Source organism: Anopheles coluzzii, chromosome 2 (assembly GCF_943734685.1).
Source record: "Anopheles coluzzii chromosome 2, AcolN3, whole genome shotgun sequence".
NCBI lineage: Eukaryota > Metazoa > Arthropoda > Insecta > Diptera > Culicidae > Anopheles > Anopheles coluzzii.
In genome coordinates, this window is record NC_064670.1 from 84,484,256 (window position 1) to 84,497,602 (window position 13,347).

General features: G+C 43.6%; 3 protein-coding genes across 4 annotated transcripts; 2 read left to right on the top strand and 1 right to left on the bottom strand.

Moving 5' to 3' along the window:
• The first annotated feature begins 363 nt into the window (after window positions 1-363).
• LOC120951450 (N-acetylgalactosamine kinase-like) lies at window positions 364-2,842 on the top strand. The gene is made up of 7 exons (XM_040370192.2): window positions 364-866; window positions 977-1,144; window positions 1,204-1,411; window positions 1,477-1,742; window positions 1,802-2,058; window positions 2,120-2,312; window positions 2,386-2,842. Exons 1-7 carry the CDS (start codon window positions 730-732, stop codon window positions 2,588-2,590), a joined length of 1,434 nt encoding a protein of 477 aa, XP_040226126.2. The 5' UTR covers window positions 364-729; the 3' UTR covers window positions 2,591-2,842.
• Window positions 2,843-4,913: 2,071 nt separating this feature from the next.
• Window positions 4,914-7,446, bottom strand: LOC120951540 (N-acetylgalactosamine kinase-like). Its single transcript, XM_040370315.2, has 7 exons — window positions 6,928-7,446; window positions 6,650-6,817; window positions 6,383-6,590; window positions 6,052-6,317; window positions 5,736-5,992; window positions 5,482-5,674; window positions 4,914-5,408 (listed from the first exon to the last, which is right to left on the bottom strand). Exons 1-7 carry the CDS (start codon window positions 7,062-7,064, stop codon window positions 5,204-5,206), a joined length of 1,434 nt encoding a protein of 477 aa, XP_040226249.1. The 5' UTR covers window positions 7,065-7,446; the 3' UTR covers window positions 4,914-5,203.
• A 2,556-nt stretch (window positions 7,447-10,002) lies between these two features.
• On the top strand, window positions 10,003-12,893 carry LOC120961092 (RNA polymerase II-associated protein 3). 2 transcript variants are annotated; one of them, XM_040384752.2, is made up of 6 exons: window positions 10,003-10,237; window positions 10,363-10,459; window positions 10,535-11,934; window positions 12,003-12,164; window positions 12,252-12,444; window positions 12,532-12,893. In XM_040384752.2, the coding sequence occupies exons 1-6, from the start codon at window positions 10,100-10,102 to the stop codon at window positions 12,618-12,620; spliced, it is 2,079 nt and encodes a 692-aa protein (XP_040240686.1). In that variant the 5' UTR covers window positions 10,003-10,099; the 3' UTR covers window positions 12,621-12,893. The 2 variants fall into 2 exon arrangements, with proteins under 2 accessions (XP_040240686.1, XP_040240685.1); XM_040384751.2 differs by having other exon boundaries at window positions 10,004-10,237; window positions 10,360-10,459.
• Window positions 12,894-13,347: the final 454 nt, after the last annotated feature.

Here is a 13,347-nt window from a genome sequence, read left to right on the forward strand (position 1 = left end):
TATCGATTATTCCACTTTTTACATCAGCCATTTAAATAGACCGATTTAAATGGCTGATGTAAAAACCTATCAAAATGGTACTTTAAACTGACAAGTGACCAGCAATATCTTCGACAGTCGTCTGTTAAGTGCAAACCATTATCAAATTGCCATGCAATTTTTTAAATTACGTACGATTTCTGTTGATAAGTTGTATCACAACCCAATAAAAATAACAACGCACAATCTCCCTGTGCTCATGCCACGCTTCAATTGTGCTCTAATTCTTTGGCTTGATCACTCCCTTCGCACACACACACCCATAATCGCGTACAGCTGGCAGGCATACCATATGATAACGCTCTCATAACTACGTGTCAGTTCAGCTTGCTTTGGCCGTACTCCAGAGCACAGTCGTACGCATCCGAGGCAGCAGCAAGGTACAACTCCTCCCGGAGCTCCCGAGCGTCGGTCATTGTGCGGGTAAACAAGCCGAGAAACAGCTGACGTGATACAGTGAGGTGCAGTGAGCCGCTTCCGCCGACGCAGCTTACATTTACGCCGGCCGGTACTTTACGCAAAACCCGTTTGCACTTGTCGCGCGTTTGCGGAAAGTGCGAGCATTGTTTTGTTTACATCTCGCAGCGCCCTCGATTGCTTGGCCCTGTGCGTGCGTGTTGAAGTGGTGTTAGTGAGCTCGAACAGCGCGCTGTGTGGTTGATTGCTTGGTGGTTCGTGCACGTGCTAGCGATGGCCAACGATCGGAGCGACCTCTGCGTGCAAGTACTCGAAGCGGCGCCCGATTGTAGGCGGCTGTCCCGGGTGTTGGAATGTTTTTCCACCGAATTTGCTCGCCGCCCTAGCTTCGTTGTGCGGTGCAGTGGAAGGTAGTGAAAATGGCCACAATTTCTCGATGTAGAATCTTATTTTTTTGCAGGATTCTTTTTGTGCAATAGGATAGTATTCATAAGAAATACTTTGATCTTTGTATCCACAGGGTTAATATTATTGGTGAGCATGTTGACTACTGTGGGTATCCCGTGTTTCCGATGGCGATTGAGCAGACAATCTTACTGGCAGTTGCTCCATCGGACGACAACCTCCTGCATATCAAAAATGCTGACAACAGCTTCAAGTCGTACAAGTGCAATGTGCTCACCTTTAGGTAATCGCTAACCCACCCATCCAATAACAGACAAATTAAACGTGTACTTCCTTTCCCAGCATCGATGTGCCGAGCGTTGGCGGGCCTAACTGGTATCAGTACGTACTGTGTGGCGTGAAAGGCATACTAGACAACAGCACCATACAGCACGACCCAGCCCGTGGCATGATGATCATGCTTTCCGGCAACATTCCACCAGCCTCCGGTCTATCCAGCTCGAGTGCGATCGTGAGTGCAACAGTTCTAGCCACAGCATACATGCACAATGTAAGATAAAGCGCGGTATCAGTAACGAACTTTAACCAATTAAAAGCCACTTAACTTTTTGGCAGGCCACATTGAACAAGCAAACACTTGCCACCATTTCGGCCGAGTGTGAAAAGTTCATCGGTACGCAAGGAGGTGGCATGGACCAGGCCATTGCATACCTAGCGCAGGAAGGATGCGCCCAGTTGATCGAGTGGAATCCGCTGCGAGCCACACCGATTCAGCTGCCAGCGAATGCGGTGTTTGTAATTGCCAATAGCCTATCCGAGGCAAACAAGGCGGCCACGTCCGACTTTAACCAGCGGGTTGTGGAGTGTAGACTTGCCAGCAGGTACTGGGGAACCATTTCTGACCACAAGGTATCACTTTCTAACTGGTGCGTTCTTACAGATTGTTGGCGAAGCAGATGAAGCTGAACTGGCGTGAGCTGAATCGTTTCGCCGATCTGCAGAAGGCGCTTGGCTATTCGCTAGAGCAGATGGATGCGCTGGTGCACGCCAACTTGAGCCTGAATGTGTACACCAGGACCGATCTGCTAAAGCTGCTGGAAGTAACCGAAGAGGACTTTACGGAAAATCTGTTAACGCCAAACACGCGCAACTCGCAAACTTTCAAGCTAAAGCAGCGAGCGTTACATGTGTTCCAAGGTAATTACCAACCCCAGTACATTACAATATTGCAGAAATAACATATGAATTGCTCTTACAGAGGCTCTACGCGTGCAGCAGTTTATAGAAACGGCAAAGTCCACGCCGGAGGATTGCATTTCGCGTATGAAAGCTCTGATGAAGCAGTCGCACGAATCGTTGCGCACGCTGTACGAATGCTCTCACGAAAATTTGGATCAGATCGTTACCATTTCCGATCGGCTGGGCGTCGGAACACGTCTCACTGGAGCTGGGTCGGTTTGCGCATGCATTCAATATTGAGGAAATTTCATACTCTAACGCTATACTTTCCGATTTGTTTTGTAGGTGGGGTGGATGCACTGTGGCACTGTGCGACGGTGTAGAGGAAAGCAAGCGATTTGTCGAAACGCTAAAAGCGGAGTTTTACGCCAACATTCCTAAGGCACAGGCCAGCGATATTGGAAGTCTGTGCTTTACCACCAGCCCGCAAAGAGGAGCGGAGATATATTTGATCGAAAAGCAACAAAACAACATTCTTCCTACGCCATAGTTATTGTCAGAGGTTCTTGTAATATTCGATGCACTTTCCGATTTTGGTTTGGTTAGTGAACTGGTTTTGCATGGAGAACGTTTTTTAAGTGCTTTTAAAACAATTTAATTCAAAATTTTCATGATAAATTACTAACAAATTGTTAAGTAAGAATAGTACGAATTGCATGATAGGAACCTAGTAGATGTAATAGCTATTGTTCATAAACAGCTACAAAAACGAATGCAATAAAAATTAACGTTTGCAACCTAATTATTTTTGTTTATTATTCGTGTTAACGAAAAAGTACAATCGTAAGCGTTTCATTTGGGAAAAGTCGCATTGACGGCGATTATGTCATTTCTTACCGAGTAAAACAATTTCCTGTATTTTAATGAAGAGTCATTAAAGGCATAATAGATAAATCACTTGCTGCAATTTTTATCTGGCACTCTTTCTTTCATGCAGCGTTTGGCAAACTGATGTCGGTCTGAAATGCACGTGTACAAATCAGATATCTTTCCAGGAACTACAGATTTCTGTCCAAGTCAATACAGTGGAAACTCACATAGCCGATTTAATCCGTTTCAGTGACTAACTTGTTGTGCGAAAAGCCAATTTCTATACAACTTGAAAGACATACTAAATGTTTATTTTTACAGCTAAAAGATTATTTTATTATCAATTTGAAAATGCAGTGGTATCTTACTAAATCCATCAAACAATTAAACATCTCTCAAGAAAGCATTTTTAGTTAGTCGTTGTAAATTTAAGTATTTGAAAGGAATATTTGTGGAGTTATTAGATTTGCTCATTACACAAATAACATTCAAAGATTATGAGAGTGACAGCTGTATTGTTGTTCAAATGTTTTTTATATGTATATAACAAAAATATTACATAAAATATTGACTAAATTGTTTAATTGTTCAATTTCCAAGTCAAGGTTTTCCAAGTCACTTCCTAATGTGCACACAATTGTTCACCGTCTCCAAGATGTTTTTCAACAGCTGTCAAAAGGTGTATTTGTTTCAAAATGAAATCAGTTCAGTTTTTACACATGATTCAAACTCAATCCAGCTTGAGACGTGTTGAAAATTATATGAAATAATTGAAAAATTATTGTGATTCAAATGCAATATTTAACAGTTGTTGAAAAACTTCTCGCAAGCAATGAAAAATGTTTTTGACTTTGGAAATTAACTCGGGAAACCCTGTGTAACCCAGAGTTAATAAACAATGTGGGTCATTGAACTCTTTTGATTGTCGACGCATAAATCCTAGCTTTTTGTTTGCTTTGTCTAAAAAATCAATATATCAACAATAATGCTGCTGGGAATCTAGTTTGCGGTCCAGGGTCCCTAAATCCCTAACCGTATTGCACCTTGGTGTCCCTGATACGCTATAATGATAGCTTATCGGACTAGCTATTCTAACTAGATCAGTTTGTGATGGTGGTTGTTACGCAAAGTACAGCAGCGCATCCTACATGGTTCTAAACACTTAGTACCAGAGCGTACTAAGTAGTGCAAACGGCAGACATGCGGAACGCAGTAGTATAGGATCGTGTTTGATCCTCAATTCAATTTTTATTTCGATTAGGATTACGTAATTAAACTTAGTATGCACCACACAGAAACTAAGACGATAATTAGTATCAGGGATATAGGTTGACCGACCTGAACGCGGTAGTAGAGGATCGCATTCGATCCAAGTAAAATTTATTTTTTAATTCGCCCTGTTAAGAATATTTTAAGAAGAAAAAAAGGATGTTATGCATGGCTAAAGGTACACGTTGCCAAATCACCCCCTTCCTAACCGAAATTATATAATCTTCGAAAGTTCACTGATCAGCCAATGGATCTCTCCAGTAGCCGACACCAGTTAGCAAAAAGGCGAAGTCAAATCCGTTCTCTGCTCGCTCATTCTTTACACGTTGGTCTTCTGCTCTTGAGCGTTTCTGTAGCAAAAACGTTCCCCTGCTATCTGCATAGCCTCCCGAAGGTCTAGGGAAACTAGCTGTCGCTGTGAAGCGCAAATGTTTGCTAAAGGGATCTGGAGAGCGCGAGGTCCCTGACAGTGTTAGTGGAGCGGAGATTAGTTCGAATTGCTGCTCGTCTATACTGTGGATCCTGCCACCAGCTACCTTCACGGCTGGTCGGCGCGACGGAGAGGAGGGGCAACAAATATAAAGCATTGATTGTAAATAAAAACATGAATTATGTTTCAAACAAGGTTATTATGTTGCAAACAAAATTTGACAGAGAAATAACAAAAGTATGTTCAGGTAAATTCTTCCGTATTTTTCACTTCTTGTAGGTGGTTAAAAATTGAAATAAACATATTTAATTCACCCTTTTGTAATTTATTTATTATTCATTCATTTACCTTAACATTTAGATATATGTTAGTTTTGTAACTGTTTCACTTATCAGCAATAGCTATTACATCTACTATGTTTCTATCATGTAATTCGTACTATTCTTATTTAACAATTTGTTAGTAATTTATCATGAAAATTTTGAATTAAATTGTTTTAAAAGCACTTAAAAAACGTTCTCCATGCAAAACCAGTTCACTAACCAAACCAAAATCGGAAAGTGCATCGAATATTACAAGAACCGCGGACAACAACTATGGCGTAGGAAGAATGTTGTTTTGTTGCTTTTCGATCAAATATATTTCTGCTCCTCTTTGCGGGCTGGTGGTAAAGCACAGACTTCCAATATCGCTTGCCTGTGCCTTAGGAATGTTGGCGTAAAACTCCGCTTTCAGCGTTTCGACAAATCGCTTGCTTTCCTCTACACCGTCGCACAGTGCCACAGTGCATCCACCCCACCTACAAAAGAAAGCGGAAAGTATAGCGTTAGAGTATGACATTTCCTCAATACTGAATGCATGCGCAAACCGACCCAGCTCCAGTGAGACGTGTTCCGACGCCCAGCCGATCGGAAATGGTAACGATCTGATCCAAATTTTCGTGAGAGCATTCGTACAGCGTGCGCAACGATTCGTGCGACTGCTTCATCAGAGCTTTCATACGCGAAATGCAATCCTCCGGCGTGGACTTTGCCGTTTCTATAAACTGCTGCACGCGTAGAGCCTCTGTAAGAGCAATTCATATGTTATTTCTGCAATATTGCAATGTACTGGGGTTGGTAATTACCTTGGAACACATGTAACGCTCGCTGCTTTAGCTTGAAAGTTTGCGAGTTGCGCGTGTTTGGCGTTAACAGATTTTCCGTAAAGTCCTCTTCGGTTACATCCAGCAGCTTTAGCAGATCGGTCCTGGTGTACACATTCAGGCTCAAGTTGGCCTGCACCAGCGCATCCATCTGCTCTAGCGAATAGCCAAGCGCCTTCTGCAGATCGGCGAAACGATTCAGCTCACGCCAGTTCAGCTTCATCTGCTTCGCCAACAATCTGTAAGACCGCACTAGTTAAAAAGCGATACCTTGTTGTCAGAAATGGTTCCACAGTACCTGCTGGCAAGTCTACACTCCACAACCCGCTGGTTAAAGTCGGACGTGGCCGCCTTGTTTGCCTCGGATAGGCTATTGGCAATTACAAACACCGCATTCGCTGGCAGCTGAATCGGTGTGGCTCGCAGCGGATTCCACTCGATCAACTGGGCGCATCCTTCCTGCGCTAGGTATGCAATGGCCTGGTCCATGCCACCTCCTTGCGTACCGATGAACTTTTCACACTCGGCCGAAATGGTGGCAAGTGTTTGCTTGTTCAATGTGGCCTGCCAAAAAGTTAAGTGGCTTTTAATTGGTTAAAGTTCGTTACTGATACCGCGCTTTGTCTTACATTGTGCATGTATGCTGTGGCTAGAACTGTTGCACTCACGATCGCACTCGAGCTGGATAGACCGGAGGCTGGTGGAATGTTGCCGGAAAGCATGATCAGCATGCCACGGGCAGGGTCGTGCTGTATGGTGCTGTTGTCTAGTATGCCTTTCACGCCACACAGTACGTACTGATACCAGTTAGGCCCGCCAACGCTCGGCACATCGATGCTGGGAAAGGAAGTAGACGTTTAATTTGTCTGTTATTGGATGGGTGGGTTAGCGATTACCTAAAGGTGAGCACATTGCACTTGTACGACTTGAAGCTGTTGTCAGCATTTTTGATATGCAGGAGGTTGTCGTCCGATGGAGCAACTGCCAGCAAGATCGTCTGCTCAATCGCCATCGGAAACACGGGATACCCACAGTAGTCAACATGCTCACCAATAATATTCACCCTGTGGATACAAAGATCAAAGTGTTTCTTATGAATACTATCCTATTGCACAAAAAGAATCCTGCAAAAAATTAAGATTCTACATCGAGAAATTGTGGCCATTTTCACTACCTTCCACTGCACCGCACAACGAAGCTAGGGCGGCGAGCAAATTCGGTGGAAAAACATTCCAACACCCGGGACAGCCGCCTACAATCGGGCGCCGCTTCGAGTACTTGCACGCAGAGGTCGCTCCGATCGTTGGCCATCGCTAGCACGTGCACGAACCACCAAGCAATCAACCACACAGCGCGCTGTTCGAGCTCACTAACACTACTTCAACACGCACGCACAGGGCCAAGCAATCGAGGGCGCTGCGAGATGTAAACAAAACAATGCTCGCACTTTCCGCAAACGCGCGACAAGTGCAAACGGGTTTTGCGTAAAGTACCGGCCGGCGTAAATGTAAGCTGCGTCGGCGGAAGCGGCTCACTGCACCTCACTGTATCACGTCAGCTGTTTCTCGGCTTGTTTACCCGCACAATGACCGACGCTCGGGAGCTCCGGGAGGAGTTGTACCTTGCTGCTGCCTCGGATGCGTACGACTGTGCTCTGGAGTACGGCCAAAGCAAGCTGAACTGACACGTAGTTATGAGAGCGTTATCATATGGTATGCCTGCCAGCTGTACGCGGTTATGGGTGTATTGGTGTATGCGAACTGTAGAATTGGGACCCCCTTTAGCATGTTATTTGCAGATTAGTTTAACGTTTGAATTGCAAGATAAAGTCAATCAAATTACGATAACAGCAAATGGAGTAATTTTGCACAAGCGCTTTATACAGTGGGCCCTCACTGGTTGAACTTCTATTGCCTGCCAACTATGGATTTTGTGCTTTGTAGTTAGCACGTCTTTCCATATAAAAAATCCGATATGTTCCTTAATTTTTCTTGAACCGGGTAATCCACACAAACGTATGCTTTTTAATTGAAGTGTCAGTTCAACATTGAGCGTCCAATTAAAAAGCATGCCAATTTAAAATTGTTCAACTGTTGAATTCCGATATATTCCGGTATTTGGGGATATAATTCGATAAAATAGGAACTAAAAAAGTTATGTTGAGCATTTCACATAAATCATAAAAAATACGCATTCCCCAAGCGCCACAGATTAAGCTTAAACGACTGGAAAATTGAATATCCATAGAAAAAAATGAAAGCTCCACAGCTTCATTGCCCAAATAGCCAGCTCGTACTTTATAGCTGATTTAGGGCTGTTTAACGAAAAATCGTTCCGATGTCGTACTTTGTGGCTGATTAAGAGATAGACGGTACTTTGCGGAACTATGGAGCTTTTTAACAGGCACATGGTACTCTTTGGAACTTTGCGGCTGATTAGCATTATGCGTAGGGTTCATGATGGAACTTGAAGGCTTGTTAAGAAAGGGTACTGAACTTGGTGGAACTTTATAGCTTTTTAATGCATGACATCGGTTCAAGGTGGCTCTTGTCAAAGTGTCAAAGACGGACGCCGGCAATAATCTCATTGCTGCTGCACAAGTTAGATTCGTTACTTGAAGAATGAATATTGAGTGAAGCGATTGTGAATTATCAGTAAATTGTGTAAAAATTTGTGTAATTCATCAATACAAAAGATTTAAAAATATACATATGTGTTTAAACCAAACAAATTTTGTTGTTTATTTCATCGATGACGCTTGCTTGAAAATAAAACACAAAGAAAAATAATCCCTGGCATCGTGGCATAAGGAAGCTGCTTAGGCGCTGTTGGAAAGACCCACATAGAACTTTGATGCTGTTTATCTACTGCAAAAGGCGAATTAGAGCAGAGATCTTTAGCGTGCCAAAATGAGCTGCTTAAGCAATTCTGGCTATTTGGGTGGTTTGATCAATAGATGGCGTCGTATTACAACTCATCATTATATTGCTATCCTTTTCTTGCAATGTGTTTCGACAAGTTTCATCTTATTATGACCTATATAGCCTTATAACTTTCTGAGCAAAAATCTATATGAATGGTCGGTCGTGTGGTCAGATACATGGGTATCAACACCAACGACCACTACTACTCAATTCTCACTTGCTTCAGTGCTGGTGGTTTCCGTTGGAGTTTAGTATTTAAACAATCGTATCGACGTTCTAGCCCAAATAGCCAGCTCGTACTTTATAGCTGATTTAGGGCTGTTTAACGAAAAATCGTTCCGATGTCGTACTTTGTGGCTGATTAACAGATAGACGGTACTTTGCGGAACTATGGAGCTTTTTAACAGGCACATGGTACTCTTTGGAACTTTGCGGTTGATTAGCACTATGTGTAGGGTTCATAATAGAACTTGAAGGCTTGTTAAGAAAGGGTACTGAACTTGGTGGAACTTTATAGCTTTTTAATGCATGACATCGGTTCAAGGTGGCTCTTGTCAAAGTGTCAAAGACGGACGCCGGCAATAATCTCATTGCTGCTGCACAAGTTAGATTCGTTAATTGAAGAATGAATATTGAGTGAAGTGATTGTGAATTATCAGTAAATTGTGTAAAATTGTGTGTAATTCATCAATACAAAAGATTTAGAAATATACATATGTGTTTAAACGAAACAAATCTTGTTGTTTATTTCATCGATGACGCTTGCTTGAAAATAAAACACAAAGAAAAATAATCCCTGGCATCGTGGCATAAGGAAGCTGCTTAGGCGCTGTTTGAAAGACCCACATAGAACTTTGATGCTGTTTATCTACTGCAAAAGGCGAATTAGAGCAGCGATCTTTAGCGTGCCAAAATGAGCTGCTTAAGCAATTCTGGCTATTTGGGAGTTCTAGCGATGCATAACTTCAATGCGAAACCATACAACAGTACAGAGGAAATGAGAAAGCTCTCCAAGCGAGGAAGCTCCACTGGTGGTTGGGTATCCCGTCAACAAATGGCGCCACCAGCTTTTTGCTATTTTTAGAATGCATGAGTCGTTTGCCGTCTGCTAAACGAATTCTTGTTATATTCAGTTTAGGTTGAGAGCTTGAGTTGTTTAGAACCCGTTTAGTGGTCGTTTAGTGGATTTGTGGCACTTGGGAGTACCTTGCACTAAAGGTGGGAGCTCGGAATCGGATCTACCCAACGAATCTACGAATGCTGGCAAAATGTCTTTCCCGTTTATACCAGCACGAACCGCTTGACAACCCAACCCGCCCGGACTCTACTGTGTTTGATGTCTCCATAAACAAAGATTGCAAAAGTGTACATTGTTTCCAGCAACCAGGCGCAGTGCGATTTTTGTGAAATTCTGCTGCTAAAATGGACACCATAGAATCCCAACTGGCGGTGCGAAACAAATGCGAACAGATGCAGAAATCTATTAAAGAGCTGTACGAATGGGAAGAGCAAATGAAAAGCGCCAACACCGCCAAAGTGCAGCCAGCTGATAATAGTGAGGTTAGTTAATGGAACTGCAGGCAGGTTTTTTTGTTGTTAAATCATATTTATCAATTAAAATGTTAGTACACAGTTGGTCAGCGTCGCTTTAATGATTTTTCTGATGTATTTCTTTCGCACAGAAGAAAGCTCTACCCCCGGTGCGAAGCGACGTGAAGGCAATGAGCAAATTTTCCGAGGACGTTGCGTCGCTGGAAAAACAAGATGAAGCGGAGAGCGAATGTATGTAATTAGGGATGAATATGTAATTCATTTTACGCGTGTGTTTTAAACCATCTCTTGAATGTGACTTTACAGCGGCAAAGAAAAAAATGATGGCCGATGCGGAAATTCTGAAGGAGAGGGGTAATAAGCAGTGCAAGCTTGGCAACTACCAGGAAGCCATTGAGCTCTACACGCAGGCCATCGACACGTACGGCGATAATGCGGCCTACTACAGCAACCGTGCGCTGTGTTATATGAATTTGGATCTTTTTGACGAGTGTCTGGCTGACTGTAGCACCTCGATCGAAAAGGATCCCAAATACGTTAAGGCATACTACCGCCGGATGCAGGCTTACGAGCGGTTGGGTGAGAGCGAAAAGGCGGCTGCCGAATGCCGACAAATACTGCAATTGTCGCAGGATGAAAGTGAGCTGAACGCGACCAAGCGCGATTTAGCCAGAATAGAGAAGCGCCTCAGCGATGCCAACAGTCAGAAGGGAGCTTCCTCGCCGGGCAAGGAAAAGCCACCGAAGGGGGCGAAGATGGATCCAATGCTGGCATTGGTGAAGCAGGAAGCGGACAAGTACAAGGAGCTGGGCAACAAGCATCTCGCTCGCAAAGACTTTGAAAAGGCGGAACGAAGCTACAGCAAAGCAATCTCCCTGTTTGGCGACGAGGCCATTTACTACACGAATCGCAGTCTGTGCTACTGGAATCTGAAAGATTACGACAAATGTTTGGCCGACTGCAACAAAGCAATACAGCTGGACGAAAACTACTTCCGGCCGTACTACCGCCGTATGCAGGTGCGTGAACTTCGCGGCGCTTACCAGAGTGCGGTCGAGGACTGTCGTAAGTTTATCGAGCTCACCAAGGACGATAAACAGAAGCAGACGGCCGAGAAGGACCTGCAGCGGCTGGAGAGACTGGTCAAGAGCGAGCAACCCGCCAAACAGGCGTTCGTTTGGAGTGAAATCAAGAAAAATGCCAAACTGATCAAGTTCATTCAGAAGCCACCGCACCTTCGATCGAAAAAGCCACTCACCCGGATACCCATCAAGGACGTCATTCCGTGTCCGATTGCGATCGACAGTCGGGTTCTTCCGCCACCTTCGCAGCGCAAAAGCATCCCGGATGCTGCGATCGATAAAATGTTCAACAACAACACGGGCGAACGGTTGGTCGAGCCAAAAGAGGAGATCAACCTCGAGCATCTGTTTCCGGCACATTCGAACAAACTGCGCAACCTGTTCTCTCCCCCAACCACACCGACCGAACAGAGAAAACCAATTACTGCACCAGCAGCACCGGCAGCAGCGGTCGTATCACCTCCAAACAAAACCACCCCTCCCGTGCCCGTAGCAACAGCGGTAACAAAGGAGGCTACAAATGCGAACTCGAAAGCAAAAGAGGGCAAATCGGCAAGCACAGCTCAACCGGCACAGTCAACGCAAAATAAAATAGAAAAGAATAAGATCAATCAAGGAAATCAGGTGAGTATTGAATTGAACTATCCTAATACCATTACAATCGCAACGTTTGACCTTCTAAATATTTGCAGGATTCAAACGAAAAACGCCCCAAAAAGGTTGCTACTTCTGCTGATGCTGCACAACCATCACCGATGCGCCCCACAACCATTCCCGGAGCTCCCAAGTCAAGCGCACAATTTTACACCACATGGAGCGGGCTGGACGAGGATCTGCGATATCAGTACTTAAAGGTAATGGAATGCGACGTGTGAAATGTGTAGCGGTGAGGGAATGTCTTACCACGGTCCAATGTGTCCTTCCCCGTTTCCCTCTTACAGTCACTGAGTGGCAAGCCGATGAACACACTGCTCGGTGCTAGCTTGTCCAACGAAATGCTTAGCGAACTGTTACACATCCTACATAAACGCTTCATTCCTGATCGCGCAGAGGTGAGCCACGTGTTGAAGGAGATCGTGCAAAATGATTCGATCGGCATACTGTCGCTGATGATGAACAAAACGGATCGAGACGGTAAGCGTGCGCCGCACTGGGCTTTGGGCATTCGAGCCTCTGTTGCTCTGGTGTATTCTAGTTTCTTTTTTTACTTTTATCATACAGCTGTGGCAGCATTGCTCAAGTATATGGAAGCAAATAATAGTGTAACGAAGGAGGACTTGGACCGCATCCGGCACAAACTGATCTCATGAAATAGAACGTAAACGATACCACAGTAAAGCTAATACCAGGAATAATGAAGGATGTTTAATGGAATTATAATGGAATATTGAATTAAATTCAACTGAATTGAGAAAGAAACACAATATCGTCGTCTAGTTTGCTATTATCCTACCCGCAAGCTGGTGGCCTGCGTGCGTGTTCACCATAATCCATTTCAAATATGTAACCACATACATCATGTAATTAGTCGGCATTAAGGTTACTACTAAAGCAAATAAATTGATTTTAATGTTGAAGTATTAGCACACTCTTATCAGCGTAATAAAAAAGCACGGAAAAGAACTATAATCTGGATACGATTGTTGTTTGAGAAAAAAAAATCTAGCGTTGTTAAGCATCAACGGAATACATGGGTTTTCAGGTGCTCTGTACTATATGAATGGTCGTGTGGTCAGATACATTGGTATCAACACTATCAACCATTATTCAAATCTCACTTGCATCTGTACATTCAAATGTTCTAATGTGACACTTTCCTGACTCGCACCCTTTTGAACAAGCAAATTTTAAATTCCAATTAGATTCCAAATAAGCCTGTACAAAAAGGGTGTTAAGATGAAAAAAGTTAAGAGAGTGTCCCAAAATTACGAGAAACCCTTTAAACTTCTGTTTAAGTTATTCTATTTATAAATATACACACTTAATTAACTAACACACATTCACACTTCATCAAACAACGTATCGTGTTTTATTCAC